Genomic DNA, 19,612 nt, shown 5'->3' with positions numbered 1-19,612 from the left:
TGAAAAAATAGAGTATTAAGGAGAAAGAAAACATACCACTCTCTAAGGAGACAGGTGTGGGGAAGATGAATAACTTACATAAACATGGATGGAGAAAATAAATAGCCAGGCAGCTGTGTGGCACATGGGAATGCAGGCAATACCTTGAATCACATACTGAATGAATCATCCTTCTGAGACTGTTGAAATCTGGAAGGCTGACAATGTAGATTCCATGAAGTATGGGTGGGAAGGTCTCCTCTTTAGCTGCTGCTGGTGAGGTGAGATGACGTGTGGTGCTCAGTTTGGAGCATTGTACTTGAAGAGAAATGCACACAGATTGGAGAAAAATTGAAGGAAAAACTAGGAGAAACTAAATATTAGCAATGTAACTTGGAAGAAAGGACTGAAGTTTGAGAAAATGCATGTGAGAAATCCTTGCAGGAATACTGGAAACTTCTCCTTCTTCATAGTCACTAGGAGAAGGTCAAAAAACAGCTTCTTGTATGAGTTGGGCAAGAGGAAAAACCTAGAAACTTGATATGGTGACAACACTGGAACAAGGCACCTCAGTGAGATCTCTGTCCCTGGACATAAAGAACAAAGCAGACATGCACATCAGAGATGGTCTAAGTGTTCTTTGTGTACTTGGAGAGAGCTCATCCAACTCCCTTTCTTATTCCATATGGTATTGATTGTACCATGTTGCAAAATCATGTAGGTATCTCCACCAGGCAACCCTTTCCTTCTGGTATACTTGACCACTGCAGCCTTGAGCAAGTTTGCACAGTGTTAGTTCCAGCTGCCACTTGACTGTCATAGTCTCTGATTCCTCCCAGTCTCCTGGAGCTGGGAGGAACTTTGGTGAGTAAGATACCTTACTTAGCCTAAGATAAATGCCTGAGGTTGATTGTGATGTGGAAGAAACTCCTTTGTAGGTATCACTTTTTCTGGGACTCTTTCTGTGCCCAGGGCCTTAGAAAGCAACTGACCCTGTTGTAGCCAAGTCCTTTTCCTAATCTCCTCTGAGGGCACAGAGCCATATTTGACACCTGTCTCTCAAATTCACAAGTCTCCTCTTGAATCAGCCCACAATGTTTCCCTGTAGAAGCCTGTCAGCTACCTCTGTTTCCCTTGGCACTGCAGACTGTAGCTGCTATAGCCATTAAGCTCCCACTTTCCCTAGTGTCTAAAAGGAATACTTCCTTGGCATGCACGAAGTCGATGGTATTGTGATAAAAATGTGAAGCCTATTTCCACTTAGTAAATATGCACTTAGTAAAGTATGTAATATTTGTAAAAACATTGTTATTGAAGAGATGCTAAGTAAGTGACATTTCTGTACTATCCATAAATGCTTCCTGGACACATTATTTTGCATCTAATGTTTTGACGAAAATGCCAATTCCTTTTTTTATCTCATCTCTTCTGATGTTTCAGAGCCTGAACCTAGTTTAGTTTAATTCTTGCCTTAGTTCTACTAAAAACTTCAGTGATGGCAGCAGATTGACACAAAGGATCCTTTTTAGTTGTCAGATAAGAATCTGAAGTTTGGTTCATACTTACCAACAATTTTCATTTTAATTTTGTTAACTTAGTGTAGGATTCGCTTTAAAAAAGGCACACTGCAGTGCTGTAGAGGAAGGTGTGGCTGAATAGAGTCATGCTTTAAGCATGGAAAATGATTCAATTGTAAAAAATTCATGCTGGGGTCTGGACATCAAGTGTCCCATGTTAGTATGCATCACTGGACTAAGAAAAAATACAACACTTTCTCTCTGTGGTTATAAAATTGGAGACTGTGCATTGTTGTCAATGGCAGAAGGAACAGAAAATAGATCTGGGTTTAAATATTATATATATATTAAAAAGGCTTTTTTTTCCCCAGATGTGTGTATTGATTGGGAAACAAACTGGAGGGGGAGGGGGGAAATCCTTTGAAATAAACCAGATTCCTAATGGAATAAGAAAACTCCCTCCAGTGCATTTTCTCCCTCTGTGTCAGCTTTTATAGTTCTGTTTCTGGCACGCATCTTTTGAGATTTCTTTAAAGATTGTTAGGAAATTTTCTCTTACATCAACAAATAATTTTCAGTGCCTGAGTAAAGCTTTAATAAAAAGCATCTTGCACAGAAAATTGGTATTCAGGGTGGGAAAGGGCCAAAAGGGGTTGTAGGGGGGAAGCACAGGACTAGTTTGTAATTTGCTTTTTACTTTGTAAGATCACCAAAATGTAAATAATTGCTTTTTTTCAGGAAAAAAAAATGCTTGTATAAGACATGTGTATGTAAAGATGTCTATGAAGAACTGCAATCTGTTACTTCATTTGCACTTACAGGGTTGTGGTTATTAATGTCACGTTGTCATTAAGTTGCCCTGTCTCAGACTGACTCAGCCTGTTAGCTACCACTCAGTAACTAGTGAAGACCAACATTTGAAGGAAACTCTTAGGGGTTCAGATAGTGCTAGAGGGAGCCCCTTCCAACAATACTTGAAAAACCTGGAAAACGTACAGTAGACCAAGTGTTTTGCTGAAGCTTTAAATGCTAGCAGAAGGCTTTCCACGTTTTTACTGGCAAAAAGATCCTTGACTCACCTGCTAATTTTTTCTTTTCCCTTTAGGGGTGTACAATGAACAGTAAGCAGGAATACCTCTGTACAGAGTTCAGCTGAGCTACCAGCAAAATTCCTGTCTGAGAGCGTATTGCATTACGGGCTCAGCAGACCAGTAATGCTCTCCTGACTCTTTTTTTTTTAACATAATGACAACACTACAGTCTGTTACCAAAATACTTTGGGGCGGAGAGATGGGATGCATGTGTATGCATGTGTCTGCCTAGAAGTTCATGCCCCAAAGGTGGAGGGAGCAAGTTTGACATGACACACCTTGAGGATTGAAGGTAAAGGACATACAGGATGCACATCTGGAACTCCCATATGAATGAGAGAATTAATAGAGCACGAAGCATACCCATAAAACAGAAGGTTGAGTCTTTTTTGGCTCTAGGTCTAAGTTAAAAACCACATTTTGATAATTCATTATACATCCAGAATGTCTAAAGTATTGGTTATTCACAAAGTGCCCAGGAGTGACTAAGGAATGCCACTTCTGATCCAAAAGGAGTGGATATTAGCCGTATTACCTTGGCACTTTGATCACCAGGGGAAGGGAGAGAATCATGAGTATGAAGTGCTTTTTTGTACTGACGTAGGAAGGGAGAGTAGGAATGGATGTAACCCTGAGGAGACTTTTAGGTGTTTTCAGCAGTAACTGACTAAAAATGTATGTTTTCAAAATATGCTGGAAGACTTTCTTACAGGAGATAATCAGTCCCACAGCACTAAAATTTTTTATGGCAGATGTTAAAAAGCAAAACTTTTTGCTTTTGATTTTAGGTCCACCTATTTTGCAGTGGAGTGTTTGTTTACCCTTTTTGTGCTGGTTGGTGTAAAAAAACAAGCAACAACCAAATAGCCCAATGCAAATGGAAAAGTAAAAGGAGAAAAATTCACAATACCAAATATGTAGTAGTGGAAGCTATATTCAGCACTTGAAAAAATGTGTATTCTTTTATATTAGAAGCATCCTTGTCTTACAATCTCAAGAAAAGAGCATAAACTAAAGGTTCCAAGTCTGCCACATCTTCTGCACATGTTTAACTTCAGGCACTGGGCACTGTCATGGGTTTTGATGGTAATGTGAGGAAGTTCAAACATACAGTAAGTCTTTGCAAAAATTAATCTAGAGGACTGTTGTCTAAGTGGTCTGCAGGAGCTTGACTGCTGCTAGTGTTGTTTTCGTTTTGTTGTTTTTCTCTCCAGCTGTAAATCTCGCTTTTAAAATACCAAAGTGTGCCAGATGCTTTTCAAATAACATGCCTCAATACCATTATTTGCAACAGTCGCCAGGAGGGTACTACAAGTTCTCAAAGGGGAGCAAAATGTCTGCAAAACCCACTCTGTGTTAAGATACAGTTCCTGCTTGAAAATCACAAATCCTTGGGTTATGTCCACATAGCCATCGTGTAGACTCAGAAGCCTTGAAGAAAACATTTTTTCTATTACTTGCTGAAATATTGACTTTCTGCCTAAGTAAAACAAGATACATCAGAGGAAGAGAGAAGTTGGTAGTGGAGCAATTATGGTTTTGACTTCTCTGCAACTGAACTATTCTTCAGCTAAATAGGTGTGCCTCTCTCCCTAGCAGACACACTGAAAATACAGGCCTGTGGTTGCTACTGTTGTAACTAGTGGGATCACAGCATGCCAGTGCTGGGCTGAGTAAAAGCTTGATGTGGTAATTAATATGTAAGACACTGATCAAATTAATTTTAAATTAATTTAATTTAGTGATCAAATTAATCTAAAATGTATTTAATTTTAGAAACCCTGCCTAAACCCCAATTTGTTCAGGTTTGTTGAATGTGTTTCTGGCTCTACCCTGGTTAATCGACATCTATGCTGTCACAGCCACAGAGCTATAGAGTCAGTGTTACTTAAGGAGATGGCTTTGCATGCTTCCCTGAAATGTCAGAACATGAAAGCGATAGCAGAAGATGTGACGTAGAGGAAAGCTTGGTGCTCTAAAACTATTTTTCTTACTTTGTTCATCATCCTTGTTATCCTACTGGGCACGAAGCTGTGGTACCTGTGGTCATCTCTGGATGGTCATTTCCTCCATAAATTATTTCTGTTGAGATCACTACTGAGAGGTCAAAGATGGAAGGAGCGTGCTCAGCAGCAGCACTCATCTCTCAAACTGGTTGCATCTCATGTAGCATACTGCTGAAATACCTCAGAGTCTATTGCCCATGGCATTTGCCCGTCTACCAAAATTATATCCTAGTTGTCTTTCCAGTCTTTCACTTGCTTTGCTTGGAGAACTAAGAACAGGAGTGGAAACGACTTGTACATCACAATGTCAGCACAGAGGGAAAACAGTTGAAATAATCTTACAGCAAAAGCAACCTTTCTTAGTAGCAGAGGCCCTTTTTATGCCTGTTTTTTTGCCATTACAGCAAAATACAATGTAAAGAAGTTGTAAATTGTTTTGTGGGGTATTTTGGGGGTTGACTGCTTCCACTGTTACAATTAACCCTAGCAAAAAGAGCATGTAAATGTTGTGCAAAAGCTCTGTAATAAGTTTCCAGGCATGCTGTTTCTGTGCCACTTTTCTGAGCTTCTTTTTTGAAATCCAACTGAAGTTCACTTTAGTCCATTGGAAAAAAAGTGCTTTCTGCGTGCACATGAAGAGGCACAGCCAACCTCCCTTCAAGAACTAGTCATTGGACTCTTGGCTTTGCTCCTGAATCTCAGTTTGCATGAATGAGAAACAAACTTATTTAATAACACAATGAAAATAAGTATACAGGGTTGTGATTTTTGCATCTGGCCAGGTCAGGTGAAGTAGGTGGTGTCTGCCATGTGAGCTTCTCTTTGGCCTCCCACTGGCTGAAGGACCTGAGAGGCAAAGGACCACATTATTCCTCCCCTAACAGCTCACTGCTGCTAGGTAGTGCCAAGGTTATGGGCAGTTGCTCTCTGTTAAAAAAGCTTGCATCTGAAGTGTACTTGTTTCTTGCAATATTTAGTTGAGAGTATAAAGAATTAAAATCCCTGGACTTCCACTGCCATCTCCCCTTCGCTACAGGGCTGAGCCCTGCAGCCCCTCCGTTGCTAGCATGGCTTTGACAGTACTGCCAGGCCTGCATCTCAGTCAAGGACCTAGCACTGAGGTGAAGAGTGTTCCCAGAGTATACTCTGGGCTAGATATTAAAACACGTGCTTCCTCATCCTCACTGGTAAAATTGACTTAACCCCCAACAACCCTGAAGCCCGTCATACTCTCTCTATTAACAAATGGGCTAGCAGGGTGCTGTGCTGCATGGAGAGCTCTTTGCCCACATTCTACTGAAATAATGTGTTTTGTCTTCCAGACTCCGACCTGAGCATGCGGACACTCAGCACACCCAGTCCAGCATTAATATTCCCACTGAATTCCCCCGGTTTCCAGAATGGCAGGGGGTCATCGACATCTTCATCCTCAGTCACTGGGGAAACTGTTGCCATGGTCCACTCACCACCTCCCACCCGGCTCACTCACCCGCTCATCCGGCTGGCATCCAAGCACCAGAAGGAACAGGCCAACATAGACCGGCTGCCCGACCACTCCATGATCCAGATCTTCTCCTTCCTGCCCACCAACCAGCTGTGCCGCTGTGCCCGCGTGTGCCGCCGCTGGTATAACCTTGCCTGGGACCCCCGACTCTGGAGGACTATTCACCTGACCGGCGAGACAATCAACGTAGACAGGGCTCTTAAAGTGCTGACCCGGAGGCTTTGTCAGGATACACCCAACGTATGTCTCATGTTGGAGACGGTAATTGTTAGTGGCTGCAGGCGGCTCACGGACAGAGGACTCTATACCATTGCCCAGTGCTGCCCAGAACTGAGGAGGCTGGAAGTGTCTGGCTGTTACAACATCTCCAATGAGGCGGTCTTTGATGTCGTGTCACTGTGCCCAAATCTGGAACACCTGGATGTGTCAGGTAACAGCAAGTATTTCAGTATGGGTGCCTCTGAGTCTAAAAGCTTCGTGCTTTTCAAACCCCCGGCCCCACAACTGCACACTTTCCCTTCCTGTCCTGCCTTTCAAAGTGGGAATGACAGTCTCTTAACATCGTACTGTGGAGACTGGCACTGGCTAGAATCTCAATGCCCCAAATGCCAGCAGCACCTCTAGAGTCGCCAAGCCTCTTCTGAGGGAGACTGGCTAACAGAGATGGCCCATTCAAATAGCACAAATGCTTTTTATAGATTTTTGCACCAAGAACCCTTACAAGGGCCCATGTTGCAGTTAGTGGTACATGATAGGGTAAAGCTTAACTATAAGCACAAAAATGCTTTTATCTTCATATAATATATCTAAAATTTGCATGTAGATTTATAAATTTAATCTGTAAACTAATGAATGACTTGAGCAGGAGCTCAGAATCAGTGCTAGGCTTTTGTCTAGGTGTAAATATCAATTGTCATCCCAAGCTAAACTTCAAGATCCCCTTGTTTCCATTGCTGTTTGAACCAGACTTATACCAGCTACCCTTTTTTTGCTTTGCTTGTTTTTTGTTGCTGGTTTGTTTGTTTGGTTTTTTTGGTTACACTGTATCATTGCAGTTGTTTAGATCAGCAGAAATGTTTTGGACAATTTGCCTCAGATGTGCTCTGGAGAAACAAGATAGTTTTTTCCCAAGGTCAGCGATGCAAAATTTCCTCTCTGTAAATAGGTTGGCACTTAGTTGAAAGGATGCAGCTAAGGAGAACACTGAAGTAAATTTGGTATTCAATACTTACTTTGTGGTCTCATTTGTTATCAGTTTAACATTGTTATTAATCAGCCAGACCAGATTTGCCATTGCAGAGGTACTAATGGCAACAGGCAGGACGACGTGGAGATAGGAAGCAATGCTAATTAGCCACCGGTACCCAGATAAATGGATTTTCCCAAGGTTGTCCAAGGTTGTCCATCTGCTGTACGCTGGTTCGCTTTCTTTCTTCTGCCTTTTCTGGTTTTTTTAACTGATTTATCCAACTCTTTCACCTAAAATTCCTAGGATAGCAGAATGTCAAATCAGAATTATTCACATCATGTGATTTCTGTCCAAAAATGCCAGGTAATACGGCATCTCCATGGGACTCTGTGGGAGTCCTGTCCCATGGAGTCTATTCACAGTGACCTTGTGTATGAGTTACTTATTGTCAGTACGTGCTGGCATTAACTCTGAATTGCTAACCACACATTCAGGTTGAAGCATCTCCAACACCAGGAAAAAAAATGTTTATGCCTGTGTCATTTAGACCTAGAGCTACATATTACTTTGAAGGCTGTCTGTATCCCACGCATATTGATGCTTTTCTTCCTACATCCTCTAGGGTGGTATGAGAGTTGAGTGGCTAGAGTGTCCTGGGCCTCGGGAGACAGGATAAGTAGAATTGTGATGCTGAGGGTGAGCTGCCTTGGCACACCAGCCTATTAGCTGGCACCCAGGTGTAGTTGAGGACTTTGTTGTAGGTGGCTGAAAATGCTTTGGTCCACAGCTTCTACTGATAGCTGAGATACAAACCAAAGGTGACTTTTTCAAAAGCAGGGAAAATAAAAAGATGGTGCCAGGTCTTGAAACATGATCTTTTGGGGTCTGGCTTCTTTTTCTGTTTCCCTTTGCCTATTCCTTTCAAACCTTTCAAACCACAATTTTGGTTGCTGTACAGGCTCTCCCTAGACTAGTCTGAAATGAGGCTGTGCTCTAGGTACTTGGATAAATTCTAGGATAAATTGAGGAGGTCTTACATGTGAAGATCTTTTCTGTAATCAAGTCCAAGGAGTAGTTAAAAGGACAAGGCTTGCATCTGCACACAAGCAATTTGCAGGACTGAAGTGGTTCACTGGTTTGGTTTTATACTGAGCAAGACAAGTTGGGTCCAAGTGCTGATGGGCAACACTATGCTTATAGCTAGTTAATTAAAACCCAGTTTGCAGTTGTACATTTAGTTGAATCTGACTCCCTCTTGGATGGTTACTTGGCAGCAAAAACATACCAAAACCTTTAATGTCAAAAACAGACGTTCATATTAACTTTCAGAGTTTTCCACAATGTAAGTTCTGTCACTCCCAGCATCCACTTTGTGGGCAGATCAGAGGTATCTCTAGGAGTTGGTTGAGCTTGACTGTAAGTTATTATCTAACACACTAGCCAACTTCTTTTTTTCTTTCTTTTTTTTTTTTTTTTAATCTGTTTGGAAGTTTCTCCTCTTTTTAAAAATAAGTTATACCCAGCACTTGGCCTTGTTGAAGCCCAAACCATTAACATAACAATGAGTTATTCAGAAGAGTGGCAGTAGGTTTCTCCAGCTTCTCTTAGGTTATTTCAAACAGATACAACCTATTTTCACTTTAAAAACTCTGCTTTACACAACTGTTCAAAGGGCTTAATCTTAGGACAACGGTGCTTGAAGAAAAATGCATATGAACTTGCATGTCATTCATAACTAATGCATTGCCAACCTACACCTTTTTACTATCTAATTATCATGTGGAAGTCTGTCAAAACTGTCAGAAGCTTTTTTTTTTTTTTTTTTTTAATCTGTTTGGAAGTTTCTCCTCTTTTTAAAAAATAAGTTATACTTACTTTATGGAAAATTCTGCTGCAAGAGCTTTGTTTTTACATTTTTTATTATTTAGGACAGAAAAGTTGTTACAGACCCAGGAACCTGTCATTCTGCCTAAAATTTAGGCAGTTCTATATCAACATGGACTCCTTTTTCGGGTGAAACTGCTCTTAATACCCTTCCCATTAAATATTTTACAGTGTAGCCAAAGTAACTAGACAAGACAATGCTTAGGTTGTCAAAACAGTGTTCACACACTGATGTACAGTGACTTCAACCCTGCTGTGAGACTTCTGACCCATTCACTTTCTAATTGCAGTCATTAAAGCGTTCCCCCTTCTTGGATCCTCAGCATACAGAAAGTTTTCCATGGCCTCATCAACCCTTCATTCTCACTTTGCCAGATTTTAAAATTGAATTCTGGTCAGCATGTGAAATATCCAGCAACCCCCTCAGGCAAGCTCAATAGCCACAGCTATTTCAGATCCAGCAGAACTTTGTCTAGGTCTCAGCTTCTTCTGTGGAAACCCAGCTCAAGGATGGAGAGAGTTCCATGGTGCATTTTTTATCACCTACTCCAAAGAACATATTAAAGGTGAAATTTTTACATTATTAGTATTGTACTGCTTTCCCTTAGAAAAATCACTTTGTCTTAATGAGCATGTATGTAGTACTTATTTGAAGGCAAACATACTTTCAAAGATTGCACCAGAGCATAGCTGGTTCTACAACACAGTATAAAGGGGAAGTATCAGCATTCAGTTTTAAGAAGAATTTGTTTGTTGAACAAAGTGATTTGCTTCAAGGTCCCAGAGCTTCTGTGTGACCTGTGGGCAGTTTGGCTATTTCATTGTGTGAGGCCTGAGGTAAAATATGCACCTTTTCAAATGAATTGAAGCAAAAAATAAAAATCCAGCTGCAAAATCAAGTTTTGTATGTACAAATCTAATTGCAGGTGCCAAACTGTTTCAAGTCCATATCCCATGCTTCTTACAGCATTTGTGTGAGACCACTGAAGTATCTCAAGGGTTTTTTTTTTTCTTTTTCCTTTTTGCTTTTAAGAACTGAGGCATATTCATAACTTCCTTCAAGCCTCAGAATGAGAACCTACTCTATCAAGTGGTATGGGTTTCAGTCATTGAGGTTTATGAGGTGGTCTCCATACAATGTCATGCTCTTTACCTCCAGACTGCAAGATTTGTGCAGCATTTCTGATAAACAGCGCTCTAAGGTCATCATCCTAACTCTTCTGCCTTTCCATGGGTCACTTCATCCCTGTTGGCCAGTGTTTCAGCAATGCAGAAGAGCCTTGATAACTAATGAGTAGACCCTCCCTTCTTCCTTGCAGCTGTTTCTAGCTATGCTAATGTAATATGCCCAGCTGAACTTGGCACAAAGAAGAGTTTTCCTTCAGGAGCCAGAGACTGCCAGTTTGCAGTGCAGTAGAAACAGCACTTTCCTCCCCCCCCAAAAAAAACCCCGAAAAGCTTTCATTCACCACCATGCACAGAGTGAAGGTTAAAAAATGGGGGAAGTGTGTGTGTGTTTTTCCCTTTAACCTGTATCTTCCCTTGCAAGGTCTGGTGTTTCTGCTCTAGCCTAGTTACCTCCATTCATGGCCAGCCCTTTTCTGCATCTGTCCACGTCCTCTTATGCCCTTACCAGCCTGTTGGCTCCTGCTGACTCTCCCCACTCTCCTTGGGCTACCCGAATCTCCACCCTCCCACAAGCACATAGTCTTGCTGTGGTTTTGCATCCTTCCCACATTGCAAACTTGGGGCTGGATTCACATCTGTTCCCCAAATGCTTTTTGGAGAGTGGGTGGGGTTTGTCTTTTTTATAATGGGGCTGGATGGTGAAAGTGTCTCTGATGTTGGTTTGCAAACTCAGCCAGTCAAGCAATGAGAGCACCTCTGATGAAAATGCTGTGTTGATTGTCATGTAGTACCATTTTTGCAAATTGTCACTGGGTTTATATTGCTGTAACAGATCACGAGCTGTCCCCAGATGAACCTAGGACCATCATTCTACATTCTTTGTCTATGGACAAAACCGGTCTGTCCCTTTGCTAGTGCTCCAAATCCCAAAGCATCCTCCCTGACTCCAGTGGAGTTTATCGTTTCCTGCAGTGTAGGGACACATCACAGCAGATTCAGGCTAGCTGGTCAGGCCGGTGACCATCCCTCCGGCACCTCCAGCTCGCAACTTCACGCCCACCTTTCTGGCCCTGCTGTCTCGCTCGGTTTCTGGCGCTTTGCCTAAATCCCCCTGTGTTTTTCTGCTTCAGGCTGCTCCAAAGTAACGTGCATCAGCCTGACCCGCGAGGCCTCCATCAAGCTGTCTCCCTTGCACGGGAAGCAAATATCCATCCGCTACTTGGACATGACAGACTGCTTCGTCCTGGAGGACGAGGGGCTGCACACCATCGCCGCCCACTGCACCCAGCTGACCCACCTCTACCTGCGCCGCTGCGTCCGCATCACCGACGAGGGTCTCCGCTACCTGATGATTTACTGCACGTCCATCAAGGAGCTCAGCGTCAGCGACTGCCGCTTTGTCAGCGACTTCGGGCTGCGGGAGATCGCCAAGCTGGAGTCGCGCCTCCGCTACCTGAGCATCGCGCACTGCGGCCGCGTCACGGACGTGGGGGTCCGCTACGTCGCCAAGTACTGCGGCAAGCTGCGCTACCTCAACGCGCGGGGCTGCGAGGGCATCACGGACCACGGCGTGGAGTACCTCGCCAAGAATTGCACAAAACTCAAATCGCTGGATATCGGCAAGTGCCCTCTGGTCTCAGACACCGGCCTGGAGTTTCTAGCCCTCAACTGCTTCAACCTGAAGCGCCTGAGCCTGAAGTCGTGCGAGAGCATCACTGGGCAGGGCCTGCAGATTGTAGCTGCCAACTGCTTCGACCTGCAGATGCTGAACGTGCAGGACTGTGAGGTCTCTGTGGATGCCCTGCGGTTTGTGAAACGACACTGCAAGCGCTGTATTATAGAGCACACCAACCCTGCCTTCTTCTGAAGGGACACCCCTACCTGTCGTTGCAATGCAGTATGAGAAACACTGATGTATAAACACGTGCTCCCGTATTCAGTAATGCTGTAATTTCTATAGCTCATGGGAGTTAGCTTTTCCTGTATGTTGTGGGTGTGGGGGGGGTTTCTAGAGGACTATTTTCTTGGCTTTTTGTATGATCACTTTTTTAAGGTGCGGTGGGTCTCCGTGGAGAGGCTGCCTTAATGCTGAGTGCTCCGCATCCCCAGTGGGGTGCCATTTCCGTAACAGCCATGATCTTGTACCACGCTACAGTAGCTACCTCCAAAGGAAATAGCACATAATCCCTCCTTTGGAAATGCTACTAAGCTGTCTTAAATACATCTGAATTCCAGCTGTGCTCACGAAGCTGACTATGCAATGTGTGTTCCTCAACTTCTCCCAATATGACTGATACAGCATCCCCTCATCTCCAGGTAGTTTCTTTTTGATAGCAATCCATTGTAATCCCTCAGGAAATACTGGGTAATGTTCTTAAGCTTATTTGATTTAGGCAAAATAAGACCTGCTGGCCAGTGCCGAGCATTCTGCTGAGTGAATATGGAGATTGTGCCCATAATGGAAATAATGGAATTATTAATTTTGGAAAGCTCACCTGCAGGCCACATGTGTATCATCACTATTCACCTTCATTTCTGAATCTACCCTCTCCTGCATGTGTAGTACCACCCTCTGGCAGCAGATAGGGTCTTCTGGGTCTGATAAGCAGTCACATATTAACCCGAGTGGAGGAAAACAGATGAAATATTGGTGGCCTGGCAAAGGAAAAAGCCAACAAATCAGCCTGGAAAGCTGCTGTAATTCTGCAAAAAGCCGAGACAGAAGTGTAGTACACCAGGGACTGTCTGAGGAGTTGTGGCGTGGCTTGCACAGAGCAGTCCCAATTGCTATGCTGTTCAGCTGCTACCAGTTTTTGTACCTTCACTGGATCTCTTCAGCAGCCTTGGCACCACTGCAGTTGACACACCCTGAGCAAACCAGGCACGTGCATTGAGGTGAACTCAGTATGTGCCTTACTACATATAGAAACCTGACACTTTTCTGTGGCCTTCCAGTTCAAAGGATAGGTGGAGACTTCAAAGATAGCCTGGTGTTAGATAACACCCCTGGTGACAGGGGGGCTTAGAGTGTTACTCACATTAGGCTGAGATTTTGTGAAACCTTGTCTGTGTGTGTTCCCTTAGGCTGGAGAGACAGCTGCTGTTCAACAAAGAATCAAAAAGCCAGAGTTTGCCCTGTGACACTGGGAGCCCCCTGTGTTCTCATGGCCACTCTTGCTCATGCAAGAGCAAGAGCAGTTTGGAGGTTCTCTCATCTCGTTGCCTCCTTCCCCGGAGCGTGTATTCATTTCATGGTTACTTTCTTCACAGTTTTCTGGCAGCCGTTTCTCTGCATTTCCACATGTAATGCTTGGATCTGAAAGCCAGACACGTTAGGGGTGATGATATTTTCAGGCAGGCCCCCTACGCCTGACTGACAGGTGAATTCATACGTTCAGCTCAAACACTATAAATGTCTCGGCAGAGAACATAAGAAGGGAAGCAGCGTGTCTGGTTTTCATAAGCAGTAGTTCCATCATCTCCAGACAACACTAATAAAATCATTGATATGAAGTGAAAATCCATATGCTTGAGCAAAATACATAACTGCTGAGGAAATACTTGTAGCAATGCTCTCTCAAATTACAAAAAAGCAATGGTTTGGACATGTCCCTGCAGAGGGAACTTGTCCTACTGCTGCAAAAATTCCTGTAACTTATGTATGTTCCTCCAATTTTGGGTTTCTTAACATACAGGATGTCATCAGCTCTGAATTATAAATCAGATTGTCCTAAAGAGGGCCATGGAAAATGAATTTGTCATTGCTACTATTACTGGTCAGTGACTAATAAGGGGTGATGCTATCTTTTGGCCAGTTCATATCTTTTCAGTTTTCCTTTCTGTATTTTTAAAATTAGAGATTCTTCTCCAGCAAGTAGTACAGTATATTTTATTTGAGCCAGCTATACTTGCTCTTTATCCTTTATCTCAAAATGGCCCTGAGGATAGTTAAATGTTAAGCCCACTCCTGAGGATAGTGGGATTTTGAGCCATTTGCACTCATTAAATATAAGGCCTCATTAGTAACATGGGTCTGTTTATTAAAAAAAAAAAAAAAAAAAAAAAGGCAAAAAAAAAAAGCTACTTTTCTAGCTATGCTAAATTGACTGAATAGTGCTACATGGTTTTTAAGGTTTCTAATGTTTAAATTGGCCTGTACTGTACAAATCTCACTATAAAGCCTTAATTTGCTACCAAGAAATAAAGCAATATATTGGTAACTAATGAGCGTGCATCATCATTTGCACTAATTGGTTAACTTTTGGTGAAAAAGGAAATATCAAATACTTATAAAACTTCTCTTGAAGGGTAGATAGGTAGGTAGGTAGGTAGGTGAGTGAGCACATCAACACATCAGGTAGGTGGATGGCTATGTTAAAGAGGAAAATATTAATATTAAAGGGGGGAAAATATTTTTTGTAGATTATAACCTTGCCTACCTATCTTTTTTATTTTCCGCACGTGGTTCTTCCTGACTTTGAAACATAATCAGTAACTGAAAGTGTAAGTAAAAGAAAAAACAGTATATAAAAATCACTTAATAAAAATTTCAGGAGGGCCTCTGCATTTTTTTAAAGGCAAGTTGCTGTATTTGATGTGAAACGTAAAATGGAATGACTGAAAGAACAGAGCACTTACTATTGTAGTGTTGCCCTTTGAATGCTCTAAAAAACTCACTTTGGGGAGCACTGGTGGAAAGTGAATAAAGATAATTTTTCTATGCCAAGCATTTTTAAGTATATAGTTTTACACAAACTGAGTTGACACTCTTGAGACTGCTACTCATTTTAAGAACATTTGAACTTAACTTATTGATACAGCTTGCCTATTTTGACTTTTCACCTTTGTCCTATGTCTATTTGAAAATTACATGACCAGAAAAGAAGAAGCTGAAATAGTGCGTGTGGAGCTGAGTTTGCTGGAAACGTTACAACATGTGAGTGATGTGTCTTCATTCCAGTTTGGGGCTGGCAAAGGCTATAAATTTCCCAAGCAGAAACACTGTTGATTCTTGAACCATAAAATTCAGGCTCAGGCACTGAGGGTTCTTCTGCTCTGCAATAGCATGTGGTGATCTCATCAAAGAAAGCAGTGATGGAGCCCATCAGTCAGGCTGGCATGTTGTTTATGTCTTTGGAATAACTTGTGTACTGTAGAGAGAGGTCTCTTAGAAAAGGTACATCTAAAGTGCCATGCAATGCGATTCTAGCCAATACTCTGTATCTGGGTATTCATCCTTCTCATTCCCTTGGCTTCCACAAAAAGTGGAACTGTATTTTCCCTGTTAGCAGCATGAGATTGATGTGAGGGGCAGCACTTTTGTATTTTTGTGCTGTGCTCATCTGGCTTCCTGCAAGATGCAAAACAGCTTCTATTGGTTTTCTTGGACTCAGAACCATGGTCCAGACTGTAACCTTCAGTCGTGGCTTACGTGGTTTCTGAAAACATCCAGCCTTTGAACTGGAAAATTAAAAAGCTAGTAAAAGGCCTAATTTTAGCATTAGGCTTGAAGCAGATCCAAACTCAAGTTAAAAAGAAATTCAGTGACCATTTGGGCTGCAGATTGGCTGCCCCACAGCTGCCAGGGTTGGTTTAAAGGGGAAAAGTTCTCTGACATAGTTGGTGCGTGGTTCCTTTTCCCCCGGCATTCTCCAGGAAAGTAACCTGCCCTTGGCTTTTTATAGTTTTGTCAATTTATCTATTCGTGCTGAAACTTCCCATGCTGGGCTTTGAAAATGTTAGTTGAAATGGTTCATCTGGTTCTGCAAATAAAGCTAGGAGGAAATGTCATTTTGCTCATGTTCAACTCCTGGTGACCTTTCCTTTGAAAACAGTTCCTTGCTCTTCGTCTCTTCTAAGGCCTTCAGAGTCAAAGTGTGAGCCTTGCCAGGAGGTCAACTTCAGGGCAAGGATGTGTCTTACTGATCTCCCAGTTAAAATTCACCCAAATTTAGCTACGCTGTGTGTCTATCAACATCTCCAACTCCATGACCAGGGAGAAAAGGGACACGCTCAGATCTTTTGGAGCTTGTAGTCTGGCACAGCTGAGATTTGGCAAAGCTAAGAGGCGTTTTTCACTCTGGGAGCATGAGGGATGAAATGACCTGGAATTATATGGAAGCTGCTTGGAAAGTCAGGTCAGGGTTGAAAGATGGGGTTTTTAAGAACCTGACAAGAAGGATGAAGCACATTTCCTGGGCAAGGGGGACTGCAACTGATATGAGAAGAGAGTAAATGATTTTCAGCAAAGAAACTGGGACTCAGGTTAGGAGAGGTGGGTTTGTATGACTTGTTGAGCAGGAAGAGCTGGGCCAGAGAAAATGTAAGTATTGAAGAATGAAGTTTGGGGCAGAAGCAGAAACATGAAGAAAATTAACTGAATGTCATGTAAATTCAGTACGCTCCTTTGGCAAAAGCTCTGAGAAAGGTTAATAAACTGTTTCAGTGAGAATGCATCAAACCTTTCAAAAACAAAGTAGTCATTTTGCATTTAATGCATCCATTATCTACCCCTTTTTTGTATTTTGTAAAGCCAGAAAATCTTTGCAGGCTTAACTTCTGTTTTTACCAGCAAATGTAAGCGGAGGCCTAAGACATTGTCAACCTCATTGTCTTGTTCCTACCTTCACACTTTTGCACAAGGTCGTCTGTCGAGAAGGAACAAGGCAAGGAAGGTTTGTAACATCTCTTCTTCCTTTTGCATTGTATTTCAGCAACACGAGCTGTTCTGCATTGCTGAGGTGGAGGTGTTGGTGTGGAGCCAAATTTGTGCCCTCTTGATGATTGCTAAAAGGCATCATAATAATAGGTTCAAGTTACTGCCAGGCGGTAGACATCAGAATTCAAGCTTTGCTTAACAAAAATATATTGAACTGAACAGCATTACTGCATGCTATTGAGGAGATTAAACTAGTTTTATCCATAAAACAGCTGAAGGATGTCTCTTTTCGTGCACCTCTGCTGTACAGCTGTATGCTTCAGGGCAGGTTTTTCCTCTGTTTTTTATTCTGTGACAACTGGAAAGAAACATCAGGTTATTTTCCCCTTGTCCTCTGGATGGTCACAGAGGCGCGTCTGAGATTTAAACTAGCTAATGGAAATCTTTTCCAAGTGGACTCTGCTAATATAAATATGAAAAAAAATAGATATTATGAGTGCAACATTCCAGTTGGCCATAGATATGTCAAATTAAGCCATTATAAATATAAAGTTACTAAACAGGCACCAGAGAGAGAGAACCAGAAGGACCAGAAGGAGGAATCTTTATTAAAAAAACCACCCTCAAAACACAAGCTTTTTTATGTGACCCTGATACTTTTAATGCAGAGCAGAAATCTTAACCATTCACCACTCCTTCTAGCACTAAAGATACTGTGTTCTTTGGGTTAGAATAGATTAGTTTCTTTGTTTTTTAAAGAAACATTGAATGCTGTAGCCTCAAGCTCACATAAATGGTAGAGATGGAAAAAGCCATCTTAAAATATGGGAGAGAATGCAAAGAAAGATTTGTGCCAAAAGGAATGAAAATTTTATCAGTTTCACGTTGCATCGGCTGTCTTTGATGGCTCCTAGAATATTTTTTTTAATCAAATAAATGGCCATTCTTGAGAAGTTTCCATTACTTCTTTAATATACTCCATGCACATGATTTTCTCAGCAGCTAAATGCCAGAGCTTTAGAATAACTGAGTTTCTAGCTGTAGAAAATAAGTGTAACTTATTTATCATAAAAATTTGCCTTTTTGAGCGTTTTCATGTCTTTATCACTTGTCACATAATGGATATATCCTAAGCCTTTATCAGAACAACTGAAATAATATTTATATATTTTTATTAATAAAAAATTACACTTTTCTGAAACACAGAATTTGCTCTGATCATCTGGTCCTGATCTATTATATACTGTGAAAATGCAGTGAAGAGTAGATCTTATTTCTGGACTTGAATTGCACTGTGTTTGATTATTCTATGGTCATGTGTTTCAGGTGGTATTACTGTTGTTGGTATATCTTTTGTGACATGACACTGCAGAGCCACTACGTGTATTTCAGCATTGGAAGAGGACTGCCTAACAGATGATGTATGTGACACATAGATAGCAGTTGTTAGTGTTCAGATCTCATGCGCAACTGGCTGTTGGGGGTCTGCAAATACCCATCCACAGTAGTGTCAGCACTTTTGCAGTGATTCATTTCTTAACTGAATGAAGCACCTTCCATTTTATTGGGCATAAATGATAGGAACAAGCTCTAACTTCAGCACCTGCTTCGGTGAAGGTAGTGGAGCTGTGACCTATTCTCCATGCTGTGCTTTCCTTTTCTGCCCTCAGAGAGTTATCCAACCTCCTGCAAGAGTCAGAGGTGTTCTGCCTGCAGTCACGGATAACACAAATAATTACTGGCTCAGTATTAATAGGAGGAGCAAAGCCATTCACCTGTCAGGTAGTCCAGGTGAGGCTTAAAGCAAGGAGCTCACTGTCAACATCTCCTCAGTGTAAAAGGAGAAGAAATGCTGTCCTTCCCAGGGGAGCTGGGTCTGAGAGGAAAGGAAGCTCTGGCCACTTGGGAGGGGGCTCTGGAGTGCCCTGGGGTACGCCAGACCTCGTGTCAGGTGTTTGGCAGCTTGGGTCACTATAATTTAAGTGCCCTTTGTTAGATACTGGATTTGCAAATGAGTGGAAAGTCTGCTTGGTGAGATGTGGCCAGGTGAGGGGTCTATAGGGGCTGTTGGAGGCCCGTCATAAGCCAAGGAGAGAGAAGAGACGAGTAAAGAGGCCAGGGTCTCCTCTTAAAAAAGTGATTTTGCAGCAGGGGCTCCCCAGGCATCCAGATGGGTCTCATTTTCTCTAAAGAGTTTGTGTTTTGTAGGAACTCCTCAGAAGAAGCAAAAGGAGCTGTGAGAAGGCAGATGTGACTGTGTCTTGATAACCTGAGGAGGGGTTTTTTTAAGATGCCGCATAAGCACATGCTAAGAGACTGCAGGCTCTCCAGCTTATTTTTTTAAAGAGAGAAAACATGGAGGTTTGTTGGGGTTTTTTTGTTGGTTTGGAGTTTTTTTAAGTAACCATCTTTTAGAGTTGCTTGGTATTTACTATCTGTAGGGGAAGCTCATTCGAGAACACTGTGAGGCTGACTTATCTTCATGTTGGAGGGGTGTCTGATTTCTGAATGTCTGATTTTGAAATGTTGTTTTATTTTTTTGTAAGGTGAATCGATGAAGGCACATGAGGACCTTGCAGCCTGAACTTCAGAGGTCATAAACCTCCAGTAAGTTAAATTTGAGAGCATAATAAAGCAGCTTCCCTTTCTCCTGCTG

General features: G+C 42.2%; 1 protein-coding gene across 1 annotated transcript in view; it reads left to right on the top strand.

Annotated features, from left to right (window-relative positions):
- The window catches only part of FBXL7 (F-box and leucine-rich repeat protein 7), a 131,543-nt gene extending 119,378 nt beyond the window's left edge, over nt 1-12,165 (top strand). The window contains exons 2-3 of the mRNA XM_010005087.1: nt 5,916-6,527; nt 11,429-12,165. Coding sequence (XP_010003389.1) covers nt 5,930-6,527; nt 11,429-12,165 — 1,335 coding nt within the window. The 5' untranslated portion in view covers nt 5,916-5,929. The remainder of the gene's footprint in view (nt 1-5,915; nt 6,528-11,428) is intronic.
- The last annotated feature ends 7,447 nt before the right edge of the window (nt 12,166-19,612 follow it).

The sequence above is a fragment of the Chaetura pelagica genome, unplaced genomic scaffold (assembly GCF_000747805.2).
Source record: "Chaetura pelagica isolate M959 unplaced genomic scaffold, ChaPel_1.0 scaffold219, whole genome shotgun sequence".
Taxonomy (NCBI): domain Eukaryota; kingdom Metazoa; phylum Chordata; class Aves; order Apodiformes; family Apodidae; genus Chaetura; species Chaetura pelagica.
Note: the sequence above shows the minus strand (reverse complement) of the source record. Positions and strands in the feature narration are given on the sequence as shown.